This window comes from Anomalospiza imberbis, chromosome 7 (assembly GCF_031753505.1).
Source record: "Anomalospiza imberbis isolate Cuckoo-Finch-1a 21T00152 chromosome 7, ASM3175350v1, whole genome shotgun sequence".
NCBI classification, from domain to species: Eukaryota; Metazoa; Chordata; class Aves; order Passeriformes; family Viduidae; genus Anomalospiza; species Anomalospiza imberbis.
The window spans coordinates 18,303,478-18,325,564 of NC_089687.1; the positions used below are offsets into that span (position 1 = coordinate 18,303,478).

General features: G+C 36.6%; 1 protein-coding gene across 2 annotated transcripts; it reads right to left on the reverse strand.

Moving 5' to 3' along the window:
• Nucleotides 1-1,235: 1,235 nt before the first annotated feature.
• On the reverse strand, nucleotides 1,236-21,319 carry SLC38A11 (solute carrier family 38 member 11). Of its 2 annotated transcripts, none has more exons than XM_068195718.1 (12): nucleotides 21,259-21,319; nucleotides 18,821-18,938; nucleotides 18,381-18,455; nucleotides 17,642-17,776; nucleotides 17,028-17,093; nucleotides 15,304-15,410; nucleotides 15,063-15,142; nucleotides 7,908-7,978; nucleotides 6,317-6,478; nucleotides 4,512-4,624; nucleotides 3,731-3,862; nucleotides 1,236-1,819 (listed from the first exon to the last, which is right to left on the reverse strand). In XM_068195718.1, exons 1-12 carry the CDS (start codon nucleotides 21,286-21,288, stop codon nucleotides 1,574-1,576), a joined length of 1,335 nt encoding a protein of 444 aa, XP_068051819.1. In that variant the 5' UTR covers nucleotides 21,289-21,319; the 3' UTR covers nucleotides 1,236-1,573. The 2 variants fall into 2 exon arrangements, with proteins under 2 accessions (XP_068051819.1, XP_068051820.1); XM_068195719.1 differs by lacking the exon at nucleotides 21,259-21,319 and adding an exon at nucleotides 19,343-19,463.
• Between the last annotated feature and the right edge of the window lie 768 nt (nucleotides 21,320-22,087).

The following is a 22,087-nucleotide window of genomic DNA, read 5'->3' on the forward strand; positions in this document are numbered from 1 at the left end:
AAGAAAGTGAATCTATTCAGGAACAATTCACACACAGCTAAGACAAAATCAGCTATTACTGAATCTAAACTGGTGAGAAATATTATTCGTTAACAGTATCAGGTACCTGGAGAACAAATAAATTATCACCCTCAAAGTTGACACTTTGTAGAGAAATGAAAGAAAAGTAATACTCATGCTTCTCTCTAATTGCTTTACAACTTCAACAAAACAAAACCAAAGAAACAACAAAAAATCCCAGTATATTCAAAGCATTTATTCTGGAAGCACTACTTTTTAAAAGTGTGTTATTCTTAAAAGTATTATCACCATCTAGTGACCCTTGCTTACACATTTGTTTAGCTGGAAGTCTTGAATGACATAGCTTTTTCATGCAAGATGAAGACAAAACCCATCCCCATTAAGCAGCATAAAAATGAAGCAGCATTACACATCTAGCTGGCATGAGGAACCACAAGGATCACAATAACGCAAAAATTAACTCAAGTTCACATTTTGATTTGGTAACAAAACATTTTCAAAATGACAGCATTGATATGACTGAGGATACTCATATTACTCAGCCTCAAATTAGTCCTATTCTGTAGGCATGTGAGTCTATTTTTATACATACTAATGCATATATGTATATTTATACACATACATATATATATGCATGAATCCTTGATGTTAAATGAATTTTGGAAAACATAACAAATCACCAAGATTTGACAAACCACAACAAAATCATTAGACATATACTGAAAAGAAACAGACGACTAGAATGATAATCAGGTTTAGAATGTTAGTTTCAACTCAGTTTCAGAAATAATGAATATTATAAATGTAAGAATTGAGCTGCAATGTAATTTCCTTCTTCGTCAACCTTGAAATTTTTATAAAGACTGCCTAGTTGAATCTTTTTAAATCAACTCTTGTGGTTTTATTTGTGCACTATCTTTCAATTATAAGACCACATATTGTAACAGTTACAGTTCAGTCAGAATACAAAATTTCCTTTGACTCAAGATCCAGTAAAAGGGAAGCTTTCAGCTCTAAAGGACAGTTACTGCAAAATCAAATACAGAATTAATAAGGGTCTTTTGATTTAATAGCAGAATTGTCGTACACAGAGATCCAGAAATACATTTTCTCAGGACTTCAAAAAACCTCCATACCTTAGTGTGCTAATAAATACACATGAAAGATTATAAAATTAATAAAAACTAATTTAAGTCAATGAAACATGGGAAAGATTTATATTCCAAAACATTTAATTTATCACTTTTAAACAGCACTGCAGATTAAGGTTAAAAAATGCAACCTTTTTGATAAGCTTGCAAGTTATTCAAGTAATGTCTACTGAAAGGCACCTCTGAAATTTTGTGTTTCAACAGTTAAAACTGAAGTCTTACCTGAAAAAGGATGGCAGCATAAAATCAAGTATGTAAATACAGTTTATATAAATTTTACACACTTTAAAATTCTTAGTGCATCTCAAAACATGAAAAATCTTTGTTCCACTCTCCTTTAAACTGGCGTGTATGGCTCATGGTGCAATGTGCCCAGTCTAGTCTGGAGGTTGGTGTGCTACCTACGGTGGAAGTGTGCTGTTGGGTAAAGAAACATTACTAGGGGAGCAGTAGAACATTTCTTTTCCATGGCTACATTCCTGGGGATGCAAGACAGTCATGACAAACCCAACTGCCATCACTAGCACACCAAGAATAAGAATCAGGCAGGATATGAGGTTATCGGAATGATTCCACCGCTCCTTGGACAGCCTTAGATAACACGCTGATGGGATGATAAAAACAAGTGGGGTAGCACTCAAAACTCCCTGTGTGTGGGAAAAAGCAATAGAAAAAAACTCATAAGCATGTTTATTTAGATGTAAAGAACAAAAACCTAAATTTTTTAAGAGTTGTGATTAGACTGATGCAACAGTAAAAACAGGATAAAGGTCTTTTCCTGTGTTGCTATATGGAAAACTTTTCCAAAAGAAAGTCCCAAAGATATGCAAAAATATCTGTTAAACTATTTCTAATAATTAAGATTTATTTACATGCTTTTGCTTTGCTGATACAGAATAATATTTTAACATTGCAAGAAGCATTTAATCTTATTACCCAAAGTTTCTCAGCTTATGAGATAGAGTAAAAGTCCAAACATAGTTCTACAATACTTGAACTGAATTAAAATATTTAAGATAATTCCGTGTAGGAGTTTAGATATAACACTGCCTTTAAAAGGAATAAATTTTTTTGAAAAGTGGAAGCATCATGTCGCAGTTCAAAGAATTCTGATCAGTTTTGATATTTATAACCTGATTTAGGTTGACTTCCCTATGAACGCAAAGCTCCTTTTGACAGAGTAGAACCTTTCCTCTCACTAAAAATTCAGCTCCTCTTTAAATGCTCTCTTAGAAAGGGACAAACACATTCAAAAATTCTTTTTATAGTAAAGCCACTGCAGATTAGCATATGAGTTACATGCCAAAAGAGAGCAATTTTATGTAGAAATTTTGAATGTTTATTTAGTTACATAGTTCACAAACACTATGTTTCAATTTAATTATGGCTAGATAGTAATCCAGACTAAGTAGTAACTTTACATCATCATTTGTACAAAACATCCAATATTTGTATGGTAGAACCTGTTAACAGTGATCAGTATAGACATCAGAAATAGGTACAAGCACAAAGTATCTCCTCCGTGAAAATTAAGCTTTAGGTCTGTGAAGTAACACAAAACAGCACCCCAGTAAAATAACAAAGAAAATTCTGTGGCCTTTGACTCCCATATGACCAAATAATTTCCCTGGGGAATTACCACCAGGCAAACACAACAGCTTGTGTTTTATTCTAAAACGAGAAATCAGGGAAAGAGTAAGTAGTGTCAGAGAATTAGTATCAAATGCCATCTGTGGTGAAGAGCCAAAAGACAGCTCTTCTGCTGACAGAAAGCCAGATCACCTTTCTTTCACATGTAAATACTCTGTCTATTCATTTTTCCCTACTGCTAGATATCAAGACTGAACCATCTTTCTGAGCAAAGCTATTACATCCAATAAATACCCACAGCTGTATTGTCAAATTCTCTCTTAAAAAGGAAAAGCAAAAAAAAAAAAAAACCCCACAAGATAGGAGCTATTCATGCAAATGCCTGGCTATCAACTTCTATTTGTAGCTGAATAAAGCTATCAGCTTGACTACTGATTAACTGCTTAGGAAAAAAAAACACTACATTGATGGAATGCTTGCTTTTTTTGCTTGCTTTTGATTGTCTATTTCCAGTGACCATCTCTGTGGTCTAGCTACTACTGGTTCTTTCTTTCTATCTCCCACTGTTTTTTGCCCCTGTGGCACAAGGCAGTCATTAGAATTTGCCCCAGTGTTAAGTAATTTGTCAACTTAATCAGAAGCAGAGACTAGAGACAGAAATGCTAAATTCAGTACCACTACACAGTTTGGATGAGTATTTCAGTGATTTCTGATGTGGCTTAACACATTTGGTAGGTCATAGCCACTTGCCTTATCTACAAAACTGTTCTAAAACTCTCCCCAAGCATACGAATTTTACTTCTTGAACTTCCTTTCACCTTTAGTTATCTATTTTTGAGCAGTAATTCCTTCTAACATGACTACTGACTATGTCAAGTTACATAAGATTTTTAGTAGAGCTGTGGATTTAAAAAAGTTATTTATTAATAAATGATTTATTAAATAAAAGAGTAGACAGGTTCACTTACATTCAGCTCTAAAACTATTCCAAGGCAATCATACACTAATGATACACCAGTCGCCACAGCAATGATAACTACTGTCACAACAACATGGAAAACTGTTGAGAGGTTCCCATGGAAAAACACATTGGCAATCACCTGAAACAGAACCACAATTTTAAACCTTGATTTTTCTCCTTATGTTATCAAACTTACTCAAAACCTTCTAACCTCAGGAAACTAAAGGAATGGGTGAGAATACACTGGCTGAATTTTACTTACCTTGCTTCAAGAAAACATCTTTATCTGCTTCCAAAAAACTCAAAACAATAATTACTAAAATTGCAGAACACTTGCCAAATTGACTTAGTTATACCTGCAGGATTTCAGAATTTACTCTTTTCCCATTTGCCCATAACAGAATAAATCCACTTAGAATTATTCATTGAATAGATGAATTTCCTAGATGGAGATACTTATAAAAAGAAGAATTATTAAGATTGAAAAGTATGTATTTTTGGCTATTCTCAACACAGTAACAACAGTGTCATTTATGCCAAACTTGAAATTTTAAGCAGTCTTGATATTATTAAGTAATTATTAATATAATGTTGACTAATATAATAAGTGTAAAACAACATTATATGGCCAGTGTCTAAACAGCCCAACTAGTTCCCCATACTCATTGCACATAGTAGGATAAAATATGCTGCTATTTATAGACTTCAGCTACAATATATATGAAGAATGTGGCAATATTATTAATATATAACAACAGTGTTGAAGGGAAAATGTAATAAATTCTTACCTCTCTGGTCACAAAACATTCAAGGGGGAAGGTCAGAATTACAGTAACTCCATAACAAAACCTTCCAAATGTAGCAAGGTTGTCATCTCTACAGTAGTTTTCAAATATATCTCCTGAGGTATAGCAAAACACCAATTAGCCTGAACTTCACATTTACCTATATCTGCAACTTGAAGTGCAGGTTACTGGAGTAATTGACATTTTCTGATTCCCTCGTCTGAAATGTAACTAGAAACTAGTTACAGTCACAAGTTATGTCTGGGAGCAACCTTCAGCTTATCCTGCTGGTTAAGCAGTGTTTTTACCCCAAGTAGCATTTATCTTCAAAAAATATTTTAAAATATACCTATCAGAGTTTGTCGTCTGTTATCTTCCCCATAACACAGATTTTGTATGAGATGCTGGTGTTTTGATTAAATAAGTATGTGACAGATTCAGAAAGAAAGCTTATGTGTAGAAGATAAATTTTTCCTAGAAACTACTAGAACAACAATTACATTAAAAAAGGTGAGAGTTACCTGTGGAGAACTGCATTTCCCTAACAGTATCTAATCACAGGTAATAAGCTGTGGAAAATAATTTCAAATATTCTGACCTCAAAAGCCCATTATAAACATATGGATTATTACCTAGCAAATCATCTTATATCTAGAAACACATCACTATAAAATTCAAATTATCTTGCTTGGTTTTTACCACAAATAATCTGTAATAATGATCTCTGAAGCACAAGAGACAGTGCAAGACAGTGACCAGATGATCTATTAGTTCTCTTTTATGTGGTTAAGATACTGTATCATTATTTACTACTTTAGGAACACAATGGCACTGAAGAAGCAATAAGGTGTACTTTAAACAGCCAAAAGATTTTGGCAGGGGAGACAGAAGGTAAGATGGAACCTGCTAACAGGAGTCATAAGCTGAGGAGGAGGTGCAGGCAGAGCTTTCTGTATCTGAAAGTTCCAGCCAGCCTGCATTCGGTCTACCTACAGTACATCTAGGACAGTGACTTACTCTGCTGGAATAAGCACTGGAGGCAGGAAAAAAGTACAGAGAAACCAGGAGCCCCCATCCTACAATTTCTCTGTTCTCAACTAAATGCTGCTGCTCATCAGAAAAGGAAAAAGCTTGGAAGTCTCCACCTACAATCCAGAACGTCACTATTAAGTAACAGAAAACATGCTTGCTTATGAAATGCATATCCTGAAGAAAGTAATGCACTGAAACCAATTTATACCTTGTTCTTATGAACATACCTTTTTCACTTCAACAAAATGATGTTAAATAGCATGATGCAACATTGGTCATATTTATGTGTATTCATATATCCCCAGAGGGGACAGTAGGATTAGTAACACCAGAAGAGCTGTTGCAAAGATAGGAAGTATCTCTAACTCTAGGATGTTGTATTAGTACAGACAAGAAAAAAATATAAGAAAATATACACAGATATATACCAGATACCCTGTAGGAAACTTTTGCTCTTACTGCTCTCTGCTGCTGGGCCATGTGGATAAATCATAGCTGTGTAGTCTTCAAAGTGTTTTAATGATGGAAGTATTCAAATGGGACTTCCAATGGTGAGGCTTATGCTTAAGAATCTGACACCTATTAGCACGTAGCTGACATTTCTGGATCATGTTTTGGTTGTTGGGTAACTATGATGAATGTCCTATTTATGCCCAAATATAGTATGATATTTGCATTTTTTACAGTCACCAAAATATTTACAGAAAAAATCAGACAGGAAAGCAGAAACGTAAGGATTATAGCAAGCACCAAAACTGAGGGATCAAGCAGTTTACCTTCTGTGTATCCTGTAAAAGTCATATATCCACTGGCAGCAAATACTACACTGATGACAAGAGCAAGGGCCACAGACATATGTGTGACTTGAGACCAATTCTTTAATGTGGGTTCTTCCAGAGACCCATATATTAAAAAGCTGTTATGATGACAGATGAATGCTGAAACACATATGACAGTTAAAGCAAATGTATGAATTCATGCATAAATGCATAGAGACACAGCACAGTTTGAATCCACTCATTATTAAATACAAACATAAATATTGCAATAAGTGGCAAAGATAAATGGCTTGAACCTTTGCTTGTTTAGTTGATTTGATGAAGGTTTATATTCATCCTGAGATGATTCTGATTACAGTATCCTTAAATGCTATGCTGTTTCCTACCCTCTGCCACTGTGCTCTCTCTGAAGCCCTCTGGCTTCGCCTGCCCAGCAGAGGCACAGTCAGCAGCAGGGGACACTCCCCTGTTTCTCATGGCAGATTTGGGGAGCGGCTAAGACAGAGCGCTTTCCTGTCTGCCTTGTATGGAGGAGAGGCGGCATCCGAGAAGGTAATGAGGGAGTCGACTCACGGCCGGGAAAAGTCTCAGGTTTATTGTAAGCTCTGAGGAGCTCTGAGTTCCATGTCCCTGTGGCCAAAAGTGAGTCACATGGCTTTCCTAATCACCTTAAGTATCGGGGCGGAGACAAGGGGGAAGGACGCCCACCGCCCAATGGGGGAGTTCGGGGGAGTGGAAGGCAGAGGGACAGACAGAAACACAAGCCAATGGAGGAAGGTTAAGTGAGGGACCCCTGGCATTTGTCCACTCACTCGATGCCCAAGGTGGAAGATTTTGGGGGGGTGAGATTAGGAGCTGTGTGATGGACAAGGCACCAGGGAGGGGTGGCATTGGAGGAGGGGCGGGAGAGCTTAGGGTGGAACCATTGGGAGAAAATGGGGGGTGAAGGGGCAAACCATTACAGAACAGTTACAAAGATATAAAAACACAACAACCCTCCACATCTCCATTCCACAGCTATTTCCTACTCCTGCTCTCCTTTTACTTAAGAACCCAGCAGCAGATTTGAGAAGTGTTGTTTTTTTTTTTTTTTTAATCTACAGAGCCATTTGCTACTTTCAGACTTCGTACGGCATCCATTTTAGGCAGCAGCAATCATTGGGATGCCTCAGATTATTACAACGCTAACAAGAAATAATATACCAGATCCTGCAGGCAGGAACAGATTTCAGAATGAGGACTTTTCTGTTAGAGGTTACCCAAGGGAATGCAGAGTGATCCTAGCCCCCTCAGTTTATCAGTTAGACAAACCTACTGATGCAGGGGCTTTGGGATGACCTGCACAGGTGAACTGCACTCACCCGCACAGTGTCTCTGCTACAGTGGCAAGCCTCCAGGGCCAAATGGAAAATGGATGAGGTTAATGTCTTACACAATAACAATGACATTCATATGGATCGTTAATTTCTTTTTTTTTCAACACCAGTTTAACATGAATATTAATATTTCTGGTTTCAAAATATTAAATAGTTTCTTACAATTGATCTTAATATTAAGAACAAAACCCCAAACCGCAAAAAACACTTACCAAATGACATCACCCCAATAGCTTGTACTGCGTTTGGTTTTGCAAATATCCATGCATCTTCTGATTTGGGTCTAAAACAGACATTTAAAAAGGTTACCCTCTTTTCAAATATCAGTTATTACTCTCTGACATAGCCCCAGTGTTTATTAACAAGCTGAAACCAGGGAGATAAGTATTTCTGTAACCAGTGTTTACAGTCAAAAATGTTAGCCTGTTTCAGTTTTGTAAATAAACTCTTTAAGTCAGCATATACCAAGAAACAGCAAGAAGGAAGGTAAAAGCTGTTACCGATTCTGACTGAATATCTCAAATGAAAATGTCCTCTGACTAGATGCAATATCTACCTTTGAATTTAAACATGTAATCGATGCAGTCTAGAGATACCATTTTACTAGGCTACAAATCAAGTGAGGGAGTTTGCCTTTCTTTACACCTCTTCCAACTGTTCCTCACAGTAAAGAGATTCTGCTACTTCCCAAAACATAAAAGAAATTGTAAGAGAGTACATGGAGACTTTTAGAGTCAGGCAAGTATGTAATACTCCCCACACCTCCTCCTCTAAGATATGCTCACAGATTTGGATCTGTGGTAACTGCAATGCCTAGAGGAGGGCCATCAGCAAACTTTTTTAAAAACTATTTGATGCATGAACTTCATCTGGGAATAAAGAGCCAAAATGATAAAACAGGGAAGGACACAAAACATCCTTTTCCAGAAATACAATTTGCTGAAAAGATCAAATGAAATTCACAAGCTAGTTAAATACTAAATTTGTAATATTAAAGCACAGACAAGGAAAAACAATCCAGAGAAGCTTGCTCTTTAAAAGTTGGCTACTGCTAACCTTGATTGCTCTGGTTTTATTTAGAGGGCAAGCTGCTGCCATCTGAGGCCTTAATATCATCTTTTCCTACTGCCCTAGGAAGCAGTATGGCACTCAGGCCAGTTCTGTGAAAGTAACAATGGCAGCTTTATTTCTCCCTCTCTTTGGTGATCTCTCCCTCTCGCTGGTTTTGACAGATGCAGTGGCATATGCTACGCCATGTTTCATTGCTTTCAAATGTTTAAATTACACCTCCGGCCCCTAAAAATAAACAGATTAAAATAAAAGTAATAGTAAAAAAAAAAGTAAAAAAAAGTTGAAGTTTCCTCTTTCAGAACTCATATCTTACTATTTCTTGAGTTCAAATAGTCAATCCTTCCTTTTTCATATTAATAAAACCCAGATTTAAAGTACCTAATGCACATTCAGTTCAGACTTTTAGCAGCTTTTCAGCTGTTATGATGTGGTTGCTAAGTTTAACTTTGAAATTAACAGAACCTGAACATAAAATCCTCCAGTACAGTATATTGTCTTGAACTGTTGTAACATACTGCTTCAAGCCTTCAGCAGCTGAATATGGCCCTCCTAAAATATTCTCAGACTCAGCAAGTAGATGTAAAACACTATGGATGAAACAGAGCTACCTGGTATTTGTCTTGAGAAATAGGAGTTCTGACCCTTTATAGATGCTGTTGTTCCTTATATAAGCTCCCTTAATATTAGAGTACCGCTGATTTCAAATCACTACACCTAGACATGTGTCTGGAAAATTAATAATTTTGAATGTAATATTTTTAAGGAAAACATTCACATCTGATTGGAAAAATTGCAATAATATTTCAAAATAAAAAAGAGTGTAAAGGAAGCTAACACTCCATTTATTCCATTCTGTAACCACTAGAGGTCAGCTTTGATAATAAACACAGAATGAAAGCGTCTATATAAAATAAGACTTCATAGAAGGACTTCTCAGAAAAACTGTGCCAGAAAACAGTAGGTGTTAGTTATAGAAAAGCCATATAGTGAACAATCACATAAAATCACTCACAAGCCAAAGAGTAGCTAATGGAAACATCATCTGTCAAAGTAAACATACACAAATTGATTTAATATATGCATCTCTGTAGGCAAGTGCATGCACACACTGAAAGAGTATCACAAGAATACAGGAAAACTTGCTGTGGTTTTTCAATCCTGCTACTGTTCAAGATTTTTTTTTTTTTTTTTTTTTTTGAGGGGACCTTTGTTCTGACCTACATTCTTGTTAGGAGTTATTAGGGGAAGATTTTAACTGCTGCTTACACAAGAACAGCATTAGCTGTGAAAATCTGTGAATGACAAAATCAGCTAGCTCTCTGCTTCCCATTCAGTGTATAAAAGCATAGGCTATGCCTGCATGAACAGGAAGCTTTTTTCACACTGAAGAAATATTAGTTAGATGAAACAATGAAATGTAAGAGAAGAAATACATTTTTGAACTAAATGCACTTGCTGACAGCTGTACTGTCTATCATATATAGTAGAAGCTCAAACACAAAGTAAAACCTGAGAAGGAATTTACCTGTAGTTCTTGGAACAAAAATAGTAAAAGACTGAGTAAAAAGGGAGTTCCCATGCAGGGAAAAAGTCTTAGCTGAAACTAAGACAAAAGCAGGTAGTGAGGCCTAGCAATGAAGAAGACCTACAGGGTAAGAAAATAAGACTTTACTGAGTCCTCAATATATGTTAAGTGAAAATATACCATAATAAACAAATTAAAGTTCTAAAAATTTTGAAAATATTCATGTTTATCTACATAAGAATGGAGAAACTGAGAACAAATTAACCCGGCAGAAAATAAGACATCGTAACAGGGTAAGCATCCAGATCATGAGTAAGAGTTGGGCAAATTTGTTTGGCAGTCTAAGATGGCCTCTCTTTTACTTCTTGTAAAACACCTGCAGCATAATAGTCCCCATTTTAAGATCGGTGATATACAAAAATCTTTTCTGTAACTGATATAGAAATGCTGCAGTAGAAAAGTGCATGAGAAGCAAAACATCTTTAATGAAGGCAAGAGAAAGAAATATTCCTGATTTCAACCAGCTTGTGGCAATAAAACACTGACTTGAAAAGAGAAAGGTGATTTCTAGAGAGGAACAGTCATATTTTTGAAAGGGGAGCTACATGATGGAATGCGCAAAAGACTTCCATTGTTTTGGACAGAAGATCAGTGTCAAACTGCCAAGTTTAGGTGCAAAGCAGCAGTTAACATAATCCAGAATCATCTCACAGATTCATTCAGGTTTAATTCAATTATTTAAATATTTAGAAAATTAATAGTAACATTTCAATTTAATTCTATTCTAAGGGAAAACACCTTTCTAGGTCCTTTTGAACTTTAAAAGTTTAAAGATACTGAAAAGTTCCTAGATGCTGAATATAACTTTAATCAATATAATGGAAAGAAAATTAGTACAGCTCACATTAGTCTTGGATTTCATATTAATCAAAGTCATCTTGTGAAAGAACACAGACAAGGCAAAGCTATTATGACAGCCCAATTTAGATACAGCTAAGTCTACTCTTCTTTCTTCCTTAATGAATTACTTAACAGTTCAGTAAATATAAAGTAGCTTTGTTGGGTTTTTTTAATTTCATCATACATTAAAGTCTACCTTTGCTTACTACTAGATTTTTTTATATGAAGGAAAGAATCAGTTTTTTACTTTCAAGTTTTTTTTTTCCCTGAGCCCTTGGTGTTTTATCACTAGAATCAGCTGCCAGTTGAGTAATTCTCACATCCTCTTTATGTGTAGCAGGTGCTCTTGAAGTTTTTCATAGACATTTATGTATTATGGAGACACTGACATAACATTCTTGCTAAAGAACACCAAATTAAATTATAATGATCCCTCTTTATAAGCTACATAAAATATTTTTTTTGACAGCATGGAATTTTAGTTTCAGGCTAGAAGCATGAAGTTATTTCATACAGTATTGACATGCTGCACTTGACAGTTCGAGTTAACTCTTACCTATTTTTTCTGATCACAGTACACAAATACCCAACCATAAGCAGATGGGCATAAAGATCAGGTCAAAATGTATTTTTATCCAACATCTTAAAATACTGAGAATAAACTCTATATAGTCCAGAACACTGTATTCTATCTGCAGGTTTATTATGTCATTCAGTTAACAATAATCATATGGATGATAGTTATCACAACCAAAACTGAAAACCAGAAGTACCTCAGTTTTATATTTGTCATAAGAGGAAAGAAATTAAACCAAGTAATCCTGCATGTTAAATAACTTTTGCTTTTCTCATGAGAATGTTACAATAACATTCCTAAAATGTCTTTGGACAACCAGTCCCACACCCAAAGCAAATAAAGAGGAAAAACAAAAAAAAAGAAGCAACATTCAAAACCTTGTATTCCTGCTTAAAATAGTAATAATCTTGTTGTTTCTATGATGGTCTAAAACATTGCAGGAAGTTTCAGATTATTGCAGAAAATATCCCTTATTGCTTTGTTGTCCAAATAAGATTTAATTTTCACCTAGAGCATGGACTGCAGTTAAGCAAAAAATGTTTTATCATTTCCACATAATGATCTTGTACCTCTCAAAGGGAAGAAGCATTCACCCTGAAAAATCTAAAGGTAAATGAAAACTGATTACTACTCAGAAAGTAATTATCAAAGCAGGAAGATATCCAAATGGGATTCCAGTGGAACCTGACCTGAGTCCAGTACTTTTGAATGTATTCAGCAATGACTTGAATATAGAAAAAAAGCAAAAAGTGTCCTTAATGGAAAGCATGAAATGTGCAATTTACACAATCATGCTATGGAATGGGATGAAAAAAGGAAAATCATAAATATGTTGGTATCTGGATAAATCATCTGATAAAGCAGCATTCAATTCTGTAATGACAAATTCTACAGTTAAGCAGAGGATAAAAAAGCTTCACAAGAACAAGGCAGAGAGAACAAACAAACAAACAAAAAAATCCCAAACTTCATGAGAAGAGTATCAAAGAAAGAAAAAGTCACCAGCAAACAGTTCTGCAGATTATCTTGTGCTTGGTAGTTCCACTAGACTGCAAACCCAAGGCACATTCATGATACCATGCTATTTTCCAAAAAGGCTAACATCAAACTAGGCTACATAAACAGAGGCATGGCAATCCCCAAGGGATACAGTTGAAAGGGACCTTACTACACTCTGCATTTAAGATACATCATCTTCTATGCTCCTCAGAGGGAATATCCCAGGCAAGTGGGGCACCACGATTCCACTTTAATTTGCAGAAGACTTAAGGCAGCCATTGAGCATGATTAGAAGCACTGGAAATGACAAAAAGATAAACCCTAAAGGAACTGTGCTTATTTAGTCTATAGAAAGGGTCCCCAAAGAGGGTCAAATTACAGCCTTTTTAGAGGTGTTTTTTAAGCACTTGAAAAAGCATAAATAGTTTGCTGTCCATATCCACTGTGGTTAGGCCAAGAAGCAACTAATATGAAATGGAGTCATACTCAGGAAGAATTCATAAGAAATGGCCAGTTAAGGATTGGAATGGGAAACCATGGCATTGTCTAGTTTGTTCTTGGCAATCACCTGTCATCAATGGCAGGCACATAATCAGTTCTGCCATGTAACAATTGTGGGGATTAAATATTATTGTCCCCATTGAGCCTTTATCCAGAATTTTACAAATTCTTTTCCTATATGACAGATATAAGGACTGTGATTTTTAAAAATCTCTTTGGGAACTCTGACTTCTATTGTATTTTAATAAGGATTCAAAGTAAATGTGTTAATGCACTTGTTTCACTTGTAATATGATGAGACCCATATTAAAATATAGCAGTGTTCTTTCTTTTCATTGCAAAAAAATGTCATACTATTATACAACAAAATAGAAGATAGTTTTAACAATTAGAGTATATGTCTATGTCTAACTGTAAAGTAAAAATAGCAAAGATAGTAAAAATAGACATTAACAGAATGTTGGTGAAGAAAAAAAATTACCAACTGTTTATCAACTTGCTAGATGCATTTTTGAAAACAAGAAGTCTAAAGGCAGAAATGGAAGTCTCTAAAGAATTAAGAAGTAAAACTTCCAGGATCACTCAAAACACTCAAAACCAAACAGCATGTATTATAAGAAAAAATAAAACCATGCATTGCATTTCATATTTTTCAGTGCATCACAACTGTGGAGAAGAAATGTTACCATAGTAACAAGGTTATCAGTAATTATTATATATAGCTTCTTCCTTTTTTAACAGGGAGTTTTGAGATTAACCTTTTAAATACTCCTTTGACACAGTGTGAAAAACATGCTGCTCCAGAAATATGGTGGTGAGGGAAGTTCCACACTGTTCTGAGAGAGAGATTTTGAGGATGACAGACAACATCATCTGGTACAACTTAAGAAACTGCTATTCCAGGCATCTTCCTACCATTAAACCCAAATACCCTGCAATTAACCCATGTATCACAGCAGTAATACAACTGAACAATTGTGCCTAAAAGGGATGAAACAATCCTGGTGTAGAATCCACTTAGGGAAACATAAGAAGTAGCATATAAACCTGTTCCAATAAATAAAAAAGCATGTTCAGAAATAGAATTTGTCATCTTTATTAATATATCTACACATTTAAAGGGTGAGAAAAAAGACAGCCCTCCTAAGCCTTTAAGGAAAAATAATAGATTCCTAACACTTTCTTGCAATACAATCATTAAAATATTGTCACAACACATACTTATGTGTACTAAATTCTCTAGAACACTCCAATGTCCAATGTTAAATACTACTTTCAGAGCATGCATGAATAAGAGTTTTTCATATTCTACATTTTTCTCACATGACAAAATAAAGATTTTAATATTGTGTTGTTTTTAAAAATTCACAGTGTTTGTATTTTATTTTTATTATGATATTTATCTTATCAGAAAAAGAAATATTCCTAAGATAGTAGCTATTTTAATGATTGTAAATCATTAATCTGACAATAATGGAAAAAAAAATCTCAAATGACCGACAATCTCACATGCTGATTCAGGACCCACCTTCTATTAGTCATCCATAATTTCCCATTTATCTCTAGGGGTCTTGAGACTTTCTCTATATTTGCTTAAACCCAGTAGAACAAAAAATTAAAAAGCATTAGGTATATTTAGCTATTCATTTTGTATTACTGTTGGTAGAGATTTTTCAATTATCTGTCCGTTCCAAAGCAGGCATGTTCCACAACTATGCAGGTAAATGCAATAGTGAAATATCAGATTATATATGAACAGAAGTTCACTTTTGTAGCAAGTGTAAGAATACTCACAATTGTGGACTGAAGGTTACTGTTCTCACCATCACAACAACCAGGATGACAATGGTTAGAATCAGAGAAAGAAGAGATATCTGTAAAGGTAAAAACATGACTTCAGTCAGTAAGCTGCTGAAAGGTGGTCCTTTGTGCAGCATAATAAATTTGTTAATTATTTACACAAAGTTATGACTGGCAATTATTTTCAGTGACATACAGAACAATAAACCAAAAATCAACTGCTGTTATGATTTACCTTTCCCAATTTTGCTATGTCTCGATATAAAGATATAGGTAAGGTAAAGATGATGGTGGTAAGAAGAATTATGAAGTGACGGTCGGTAAGCACGTTATCCACCCCAACTAAAGCAAAAAAGAAAATAATTTATTTCTTTAAGAGACTAACCTGAGGAAAAGATTAGCTACATTTGAAAGGTTAGAAGTAAAAAACTGTTGGTGATCAAGCTTTTATTCCCTTCACTCAGGCTAAGTAATACTTAAAACTGGGCATTAACTAACACTGAGAAAGCCATGCACAGCACACGCACAAACACAAGAATTCTGCAAATTCAAACCAAATGCATAACATATGGGATATATTAAATCAAAATTGCAATGTCTGGATTCCTACATATAGATTGGTATTAACGTCTTTCATTATGTCTGGGTCAATGCTGGAAGACAGCAAGTAAAAAATTCTACTACTTCTTTCTGCCATTTAGTATTGAGAATTTTTTGATACTCTGTGTTGACATCAACTACTGTGCTGCTTAGGATAGCATTGTTGTCTAAGAAACGGCCTAAAATAAGTTAATTTTGAGGTTTCCTTTGGGCAACTGCTTTCCTGACATCAGCCGGCTTCCACTTGCAAAGTAGATTACCACGTGAGGGCAATAATGCTGTTATAATATTCCCTGCTATCAGTGGGACTTGTTTGCATTACTGGTGGGTTTCTTCAAGATAATGACAACTTAAAATAAAACATCTCCAAGTTTCAGTGAGGCCACCATAAATCATTGGCTTGAATAAATACTTGATTAAAAATTATGGCTAGAAAGTGACTGGCAATTGACATGGAAAACTCAGTGTTCTGTCTCCTCTTTTCTTTGGGAGATTATAAAGCTTTCCCACCTCTTTCCAGTCAGGTATTCTACCAGATAGGTAATAAGATTTGCCATGCTGGGGATTCCCCCTATTACAGAAGTCATATTAGACATAAATTATTATATATTCACTGTCACTATCAATTTGATCAGGTATTCACAGAACAACAGAGTGTGACAATTAAAACTACATCCACACTCTTCAGGTTTCACATGCTGAAAATTACAGATCTCCTGTGGAAATGAAACAGTTCATACAAATTCACATTTCCACTTCATTACAGACATATTTTCTCTCAGTTTATTTTCCCAGTGAAGAATGTTTTAACTCAGCTGCTTTTTTACTAAAGTAGATATCAAACAGGAACACAAATTGCTCCACTGATGTTGCTGTGAAAACTTAAGAGCACAGGAAGGGAAACAAGGGGGCATGTGTTAAAAAACATTACATTGATTATATTATTTACAACTTATCCAGAACTATTCACTAGATGAAGTACTGTTTCACTATTTAAATTATTATTATTACAGGAAGTATCTAAAAAAAATTACAAAACCCAATAATCTTGTAAATACACAACTGTGGAAGACTCACTTCTATTTGTTTAGTATTTCACTGAAGCATTTGGTCTTCACTGACACTGAGTCCACTGATAGCCAAGGACTAGGATTCATAGCTTTTATTTGGGAAAGTCTTATTAAAGAAAAAAGAACAAACTCAAAAAAACCCACTCATAGACATATGCTTCAAGTTCTTAACTTGAACTAAACTTAAGAGTAATTTAGAAGATAAATTACAGGTAATTCCAAAATACTTATGCTAAGCTTCTATTCAATACATAATTCCCCATTCTTAAAATTTTTAAAAGCACCTTACCTCCAGGAATTCTCTGAAAAACTTTAGTTAAAGTGTCTCCTGTTATTATGTTGTAACTGATCATAGCTTAAGGAAAATAAGTTTTTTGTTAGTACAAGTCATATGCAAAATATTTGATTAACACTGAACACACACATTTTGTAGACTTCAGGATTATATGCCACTATCCCTCTAATATGAATTCTGGCTAGCAGCAACAACTTGTAAGTTTCAGGTTTTAAAAAAAATTATTTAACACTTCCTTTTTTGTTTTTATACTACTAAATTTGTATTTTCCTCTTCTTTCAGACACATCAACTTTGTGATGTGCTACTCAACCTAGAACAGAATCTCCTTTGCTATTTTTCTAGTTACTTTTGTAATTAATTTTCATATGTGTGATCACGCATGTCTCTATTACATTTCAGTTCATTTCTATTATTCTGATCCTTTAATTCATTGAATTACTCATTCTTCAGAACCCACAAAATAAATTTAATTTTTTTAAATAGCAAACAAGCATATACAGTACATTCTTTATATAGTTCTTAATATTCAATCAGTGAAATGATGAAGTAATGTGAAAAAGTTTGATACTTATAAAACTTTAACATTTATATTTTATGTGATCTTACCAATAAATGGATATAAAAACTGGAGAATTGAAAGGATTAGATAACCTACAAGACCATACGTTTTTTTGACCAGCTCTTGATAGGTTTTGGTACTGGACAGATTTCCTCCTTTGATGAGTAATATAATGGAATAATCTGTTAAAATATAAAATTACTGTTAAAGACGATATGAGCCAACTTGTGGTAGATTAATTTTCACCTTCTTTCACTCCCCTAACCAAAAAAAAAAAAAGGCCGTAAGAAGAAAAGCAGTGACACTAGGAAGAGCAGGGATGAGAAATGTCACAAAATCTCTCAATCCACTAAACCCAGAAGCTATAGGCTCGTATCAGAAGAAGAATGCTTAAAATCATAGTACAGTCAAAGGCTTTAATTCTGCGGTCTATTTTTAAAAGTCATATATAACCCTCTCAGGATTCAGTCTCTTAATTAGTCCATTCTTAACAGTGGACTCAAACAAGTGATTATGAGGGCACAAATAAGAATATTCTTTCAAATGTTAACTCGACTACTAAACTAAGGCTTCATGAAAATAAATGCAGTCAAAAAGCAGCTTCATATGTGGTACAGTATAATTCTCTACTTCTACTAATCTGCTGATGAGATTAGTGAGGTAAGGAAAAAATTAGTCATTTTTATTGTCATAGATATACTTGTTTAAGGTATCATTAAGCTCAAGATAAGCTAAAATATTGCATGACTAATTTTATCTTTACAACAGAAACTGCCTTCAGAGTACCTGTGATTAAGGCAACCACAAACAAAAGCAGTATTCCTAGAGGAAAACCAGCTTCCTTCATTGAATATGGCAATCCTGCAAAGCAGAAAAAGAGAGATTCTAGAAGATTCTTTCTGAATATTTATTTGTGAGAATCAAAATAAAGAAAAACTCAGATTTTAAAAAATGCTAGTAATCTCCCAAATTGGATCAACATGCTTAATAACCTCAAAAAGATAAAACCTCTCTTACCATTTTGGCCAAGAGACTCTGGGGTATTTATCACTAAAGTGTGGTCTCAACTGACACCTCAGCATTTTTGCAAAGTAAGCAAATAAATACAGAGAAAAATCTTGAAAAAGAGCAGCAGAAAGTAAGGAGTCAGTATTATTCCCCAAGCTGGATAGCCATGCATGAATAAACAAGGCTGAACACTGGATAGTGAAGAAAAGTAGATTTACCTATAACGCCTGATCCTATGATTGAATTAACAATGTTAAATCCAGCTGATGCCAGATCACTGTTTCCTCCTTTATTCCTGGGCTTACTAAGGAGGGCTATTTGGTCATCTGTTTCTACCTATTTCAGGAAGACAAGGAAAAGATTATACATGAGAAAAATAAGTGAGAACAAGTATTTTTCACATAGTCTATTAAAGATTTTTCAAAAATTGTCATACACTCAGGTTTGTAGAGGCATTTTGATACATAAATCCCATTTTTTTCAGTGAGAAATCAAAGGAGTATTAAGCAGCTAATTCCTGTATAAGTCTGACCCATAATCTTCTGAAATTCTCTGAAAAATAATAAGTGGAAGGAAAGAAATATATATAAACTCAGAGGTAGGCTGCTAAACAAAGACATTCTTAGTCATGTTTCAAAGGCAGAAATGTGAATCAAGTATTTTTGAAAACATTTTGGCTAATGCAATTGGTCAGTAAAAAAGTTCCTGAATCAGGAAAATTAAATTATCTTAAGACTTACTAGTAAAGCATGCCAACATCTTAACGTACTTTAATGCAAGGTTTTACCCAGTATTTTAAATATTTCCGTGCCATTCAATGGTTTAGTTAATTATGAATCGTTAATGACACTATCAAATCAGTTGGTCCTAGAAAGTTTCTGTGGGAAAGAACCAAAGTTCAGAGCACAATATGTAGCAGTAGCTTCAAAAATTAATGTCTGTGTCTTCATAAAAGTACTTTTTAATAAACATGCAGTAATCATCTCCTTAGATCACCATTGTGCTGCCAGAGAACATTTTAGAATTATTCATTAGAATGACTGTATTTTACCTGAAGCTGTGAAATTCAAGAGAGGAACAAGAATGAATAAATCAATGAATAAAGTGCTTGCCTGTGTTCTGTGTACTAAGTATGAAAGTGAAACCACCATTTCATGGATGCAGAAGCCTATTTAACATATACAACAGGTAGTACAAACTCAAATGCTTGCCACTAATACTCCTGGGAAAAAATTAAATTACTGAAAAATCTAAGTCATCTCTAGATAGACACATAAACTGACAAGCATAAGATTGCCTGCCTCTAGTAGGGCTACACATTGAAGTGGAGCCTTTAATCCTTAAGCAGCACTAACATAATACTGTCTCAGATCAAAGGCCAGTATAGCGTGGTACCCCATTTCTGAGTGATGACCATGAAAGGTGCCTAGGGAAAAGCATAGGAACACGGGAGATAGCTAGTTAGCAAATAAATTTCCCCTCCCAGATTTCCTCATCTTGTGTATTTTGGACTTCCCAAAGTGGTTGTGTTCTTGGTGCACCACACTTCTAAATGGACAGCTGCTTGATTTTTCCCTTTTTAGAAACTGTGCGTAAGTTTTAGCGTCTACAATATTATGTGTCCGCGAACGCCACGTTTCAATTATGCATTCTAAGAAGAGACAGGTAATTTAATTTGTTCTGAATCTACCATTCAGTATTTTCACTTGGGTGCCCCCAAGTCTTTTGGGTCATCACAGAGAAACTAAACACTATTTCCTATCTTCTTCATATCCCACAGTTTCATAAATAACATTCTCCCTCAGCTGTTTCTTATTTAGACTTGTGTTATATTTTTATTTCACTACTGATTTCAGCAACAGAAGCATCACTGTCATTCTCTCCTGAAATTCTAATGCTCTCTGCTAACAGCACAGTACAGGTGAAATTGCACTGAATACAACAATCCAGGCGCCTCTCTTCACTTGTTACAAGAAATTAACACAATGTGCGTTGCTAAGCCTTGTTCCCATTCCCCAGCTGGAAGGGACATATTTCAATGGGCAAAAAGAAAGGGCAACAAAAAGTTGCGACACAGGTGAAACGGCTCCTGTGTAAAGAGCAGCGCTCCCGAGGTGTCCCCGGCCCGCAGACAGGGAGGGATGCCAGCAGCGAGCCCGGCCAGAGAGCTGTACAACGCGGGAGAGGTGAACGCGAGGCGTCTGCCTCTCGCAGGGTCCTCTCCTGGGGCTCCCTGCGAGCCATGGCCACCCAAGGCCACGCGCTAGGACAGCGACAGCAGCGGACGCGGCAGGACATGGTGGGGCGCTCACGCGACGCCGAATCTCAGCCGAGCAGCCACCCTTCCCCGGCCTCACAAGCTGAGGTCCCCGAGACCCTAGGTACCCTGCGTGGTACCGAGGACTTTCTTCCTCCTACGAATTCGGGGACAACTGAACAGAGATGAAAGGGCCATCGCCGCCGCCCGCTCGACCGCGGAGCGGGGACGTTCCAGCGGCCGATCGTCCTGAGCCGCCGCAACCGGCCGCGGTGCCCATCACACCTATCCCCGCCCCACGAGCCGCAGAGCGCAGAGCTAAGTCCGGCGGGTGCCGGCGGGCTCGCTGACCCGCGCACAGTCCCACACCTCGCCTTGCCCCCAGTGTCCGCCCGGTACCTGGCGAGCGGCGGCCGGCGGCGGCTCCATGGCCGGCGGGCGCGGCGCGGCGCGGCTGGGCGGGGGGCCGCCGGTGCCGCCCGGCCCGCGCGCCCGGCACGGGCTGCCCTCAGGCGGGCTCGGAGCGGCCCCGCGGCGCCTCCGCCGAGTGGAAAGGGCGGGTGTGTGCCCGTCCGGCTGCGCCCGGCCCGGCCCGGCCCGGCTCGACCCGACCCTACCCGCGGCTCCAGGGACCTGCTGGAACGCGGTCAGGCGCCGGAGGAGCGCCTAGGGCTCGTACGGGCGGGCGGGGGCTGCGAGATGGTGGCCCCTCCTCCGGACGGTCCCTGCACTGGAAACATTCCAAGAAAGTAAGCGCTTCTCTGCCTTGACCTTGTAAGACTTCGAGTTCACCCAATCCCTGTTTACCCCGAGAGCGCCAGGAAAGCTTTCTCGGTGGGATGTGTAACAAAAACCAGGTCCGATGTCACAGTTGCTAATTTGTGGTTGCTTTTCAATATCAGTGTTGTTGGCAAGGCCTCGCTATTCTCCTCAGGGAGGGTAATCTGCTATAAAGAGTGATCAATCGGATAAAGAACGTACTGAGGTTCTAGTCAAAGATGGGAAGAAGCCGAACTAATTAAAGATGCAAAATGACAGTGCTGAAAGCTTAGTCGCTAGATATCGAGCTGAGACCAATCAGTGTCCAGCAGAAATACGCTTTGGAAATGTGGAACAAGCCACACAAAGAAATACACATCTTAAACCAAAACCCGTATGACGTAGTAGGCTTCACAAAAAATTGGAGGCAGTAATTAATTTTGTGAAGTATTGCCGGACAAAAAATGTA

Excerpts from the sequence above, each read along its gene's own strand:
- SLC38A11 (XM_068195718.1), bottom strand. The coding sequence starts at position 21,288 with ATGGAGCCGCCGCCGGCCGCCGCTCGCCAG. Across the intron at positions 17,777-18,380 it reads TGTGGTTGCCTTAATCACAG|ATTATTCCATTATATTACTC; the intron begins GTACTCTGAAGG and ends ATATTTTAACAG. Across the intron at positions 15,143-15,303 it reads ACATAGCAAAATTGGGAAAG|ATATCTCTTCTTTCTCTGAT; the intron begins GTAAATCATAAC and ends TTACCTTTACAG.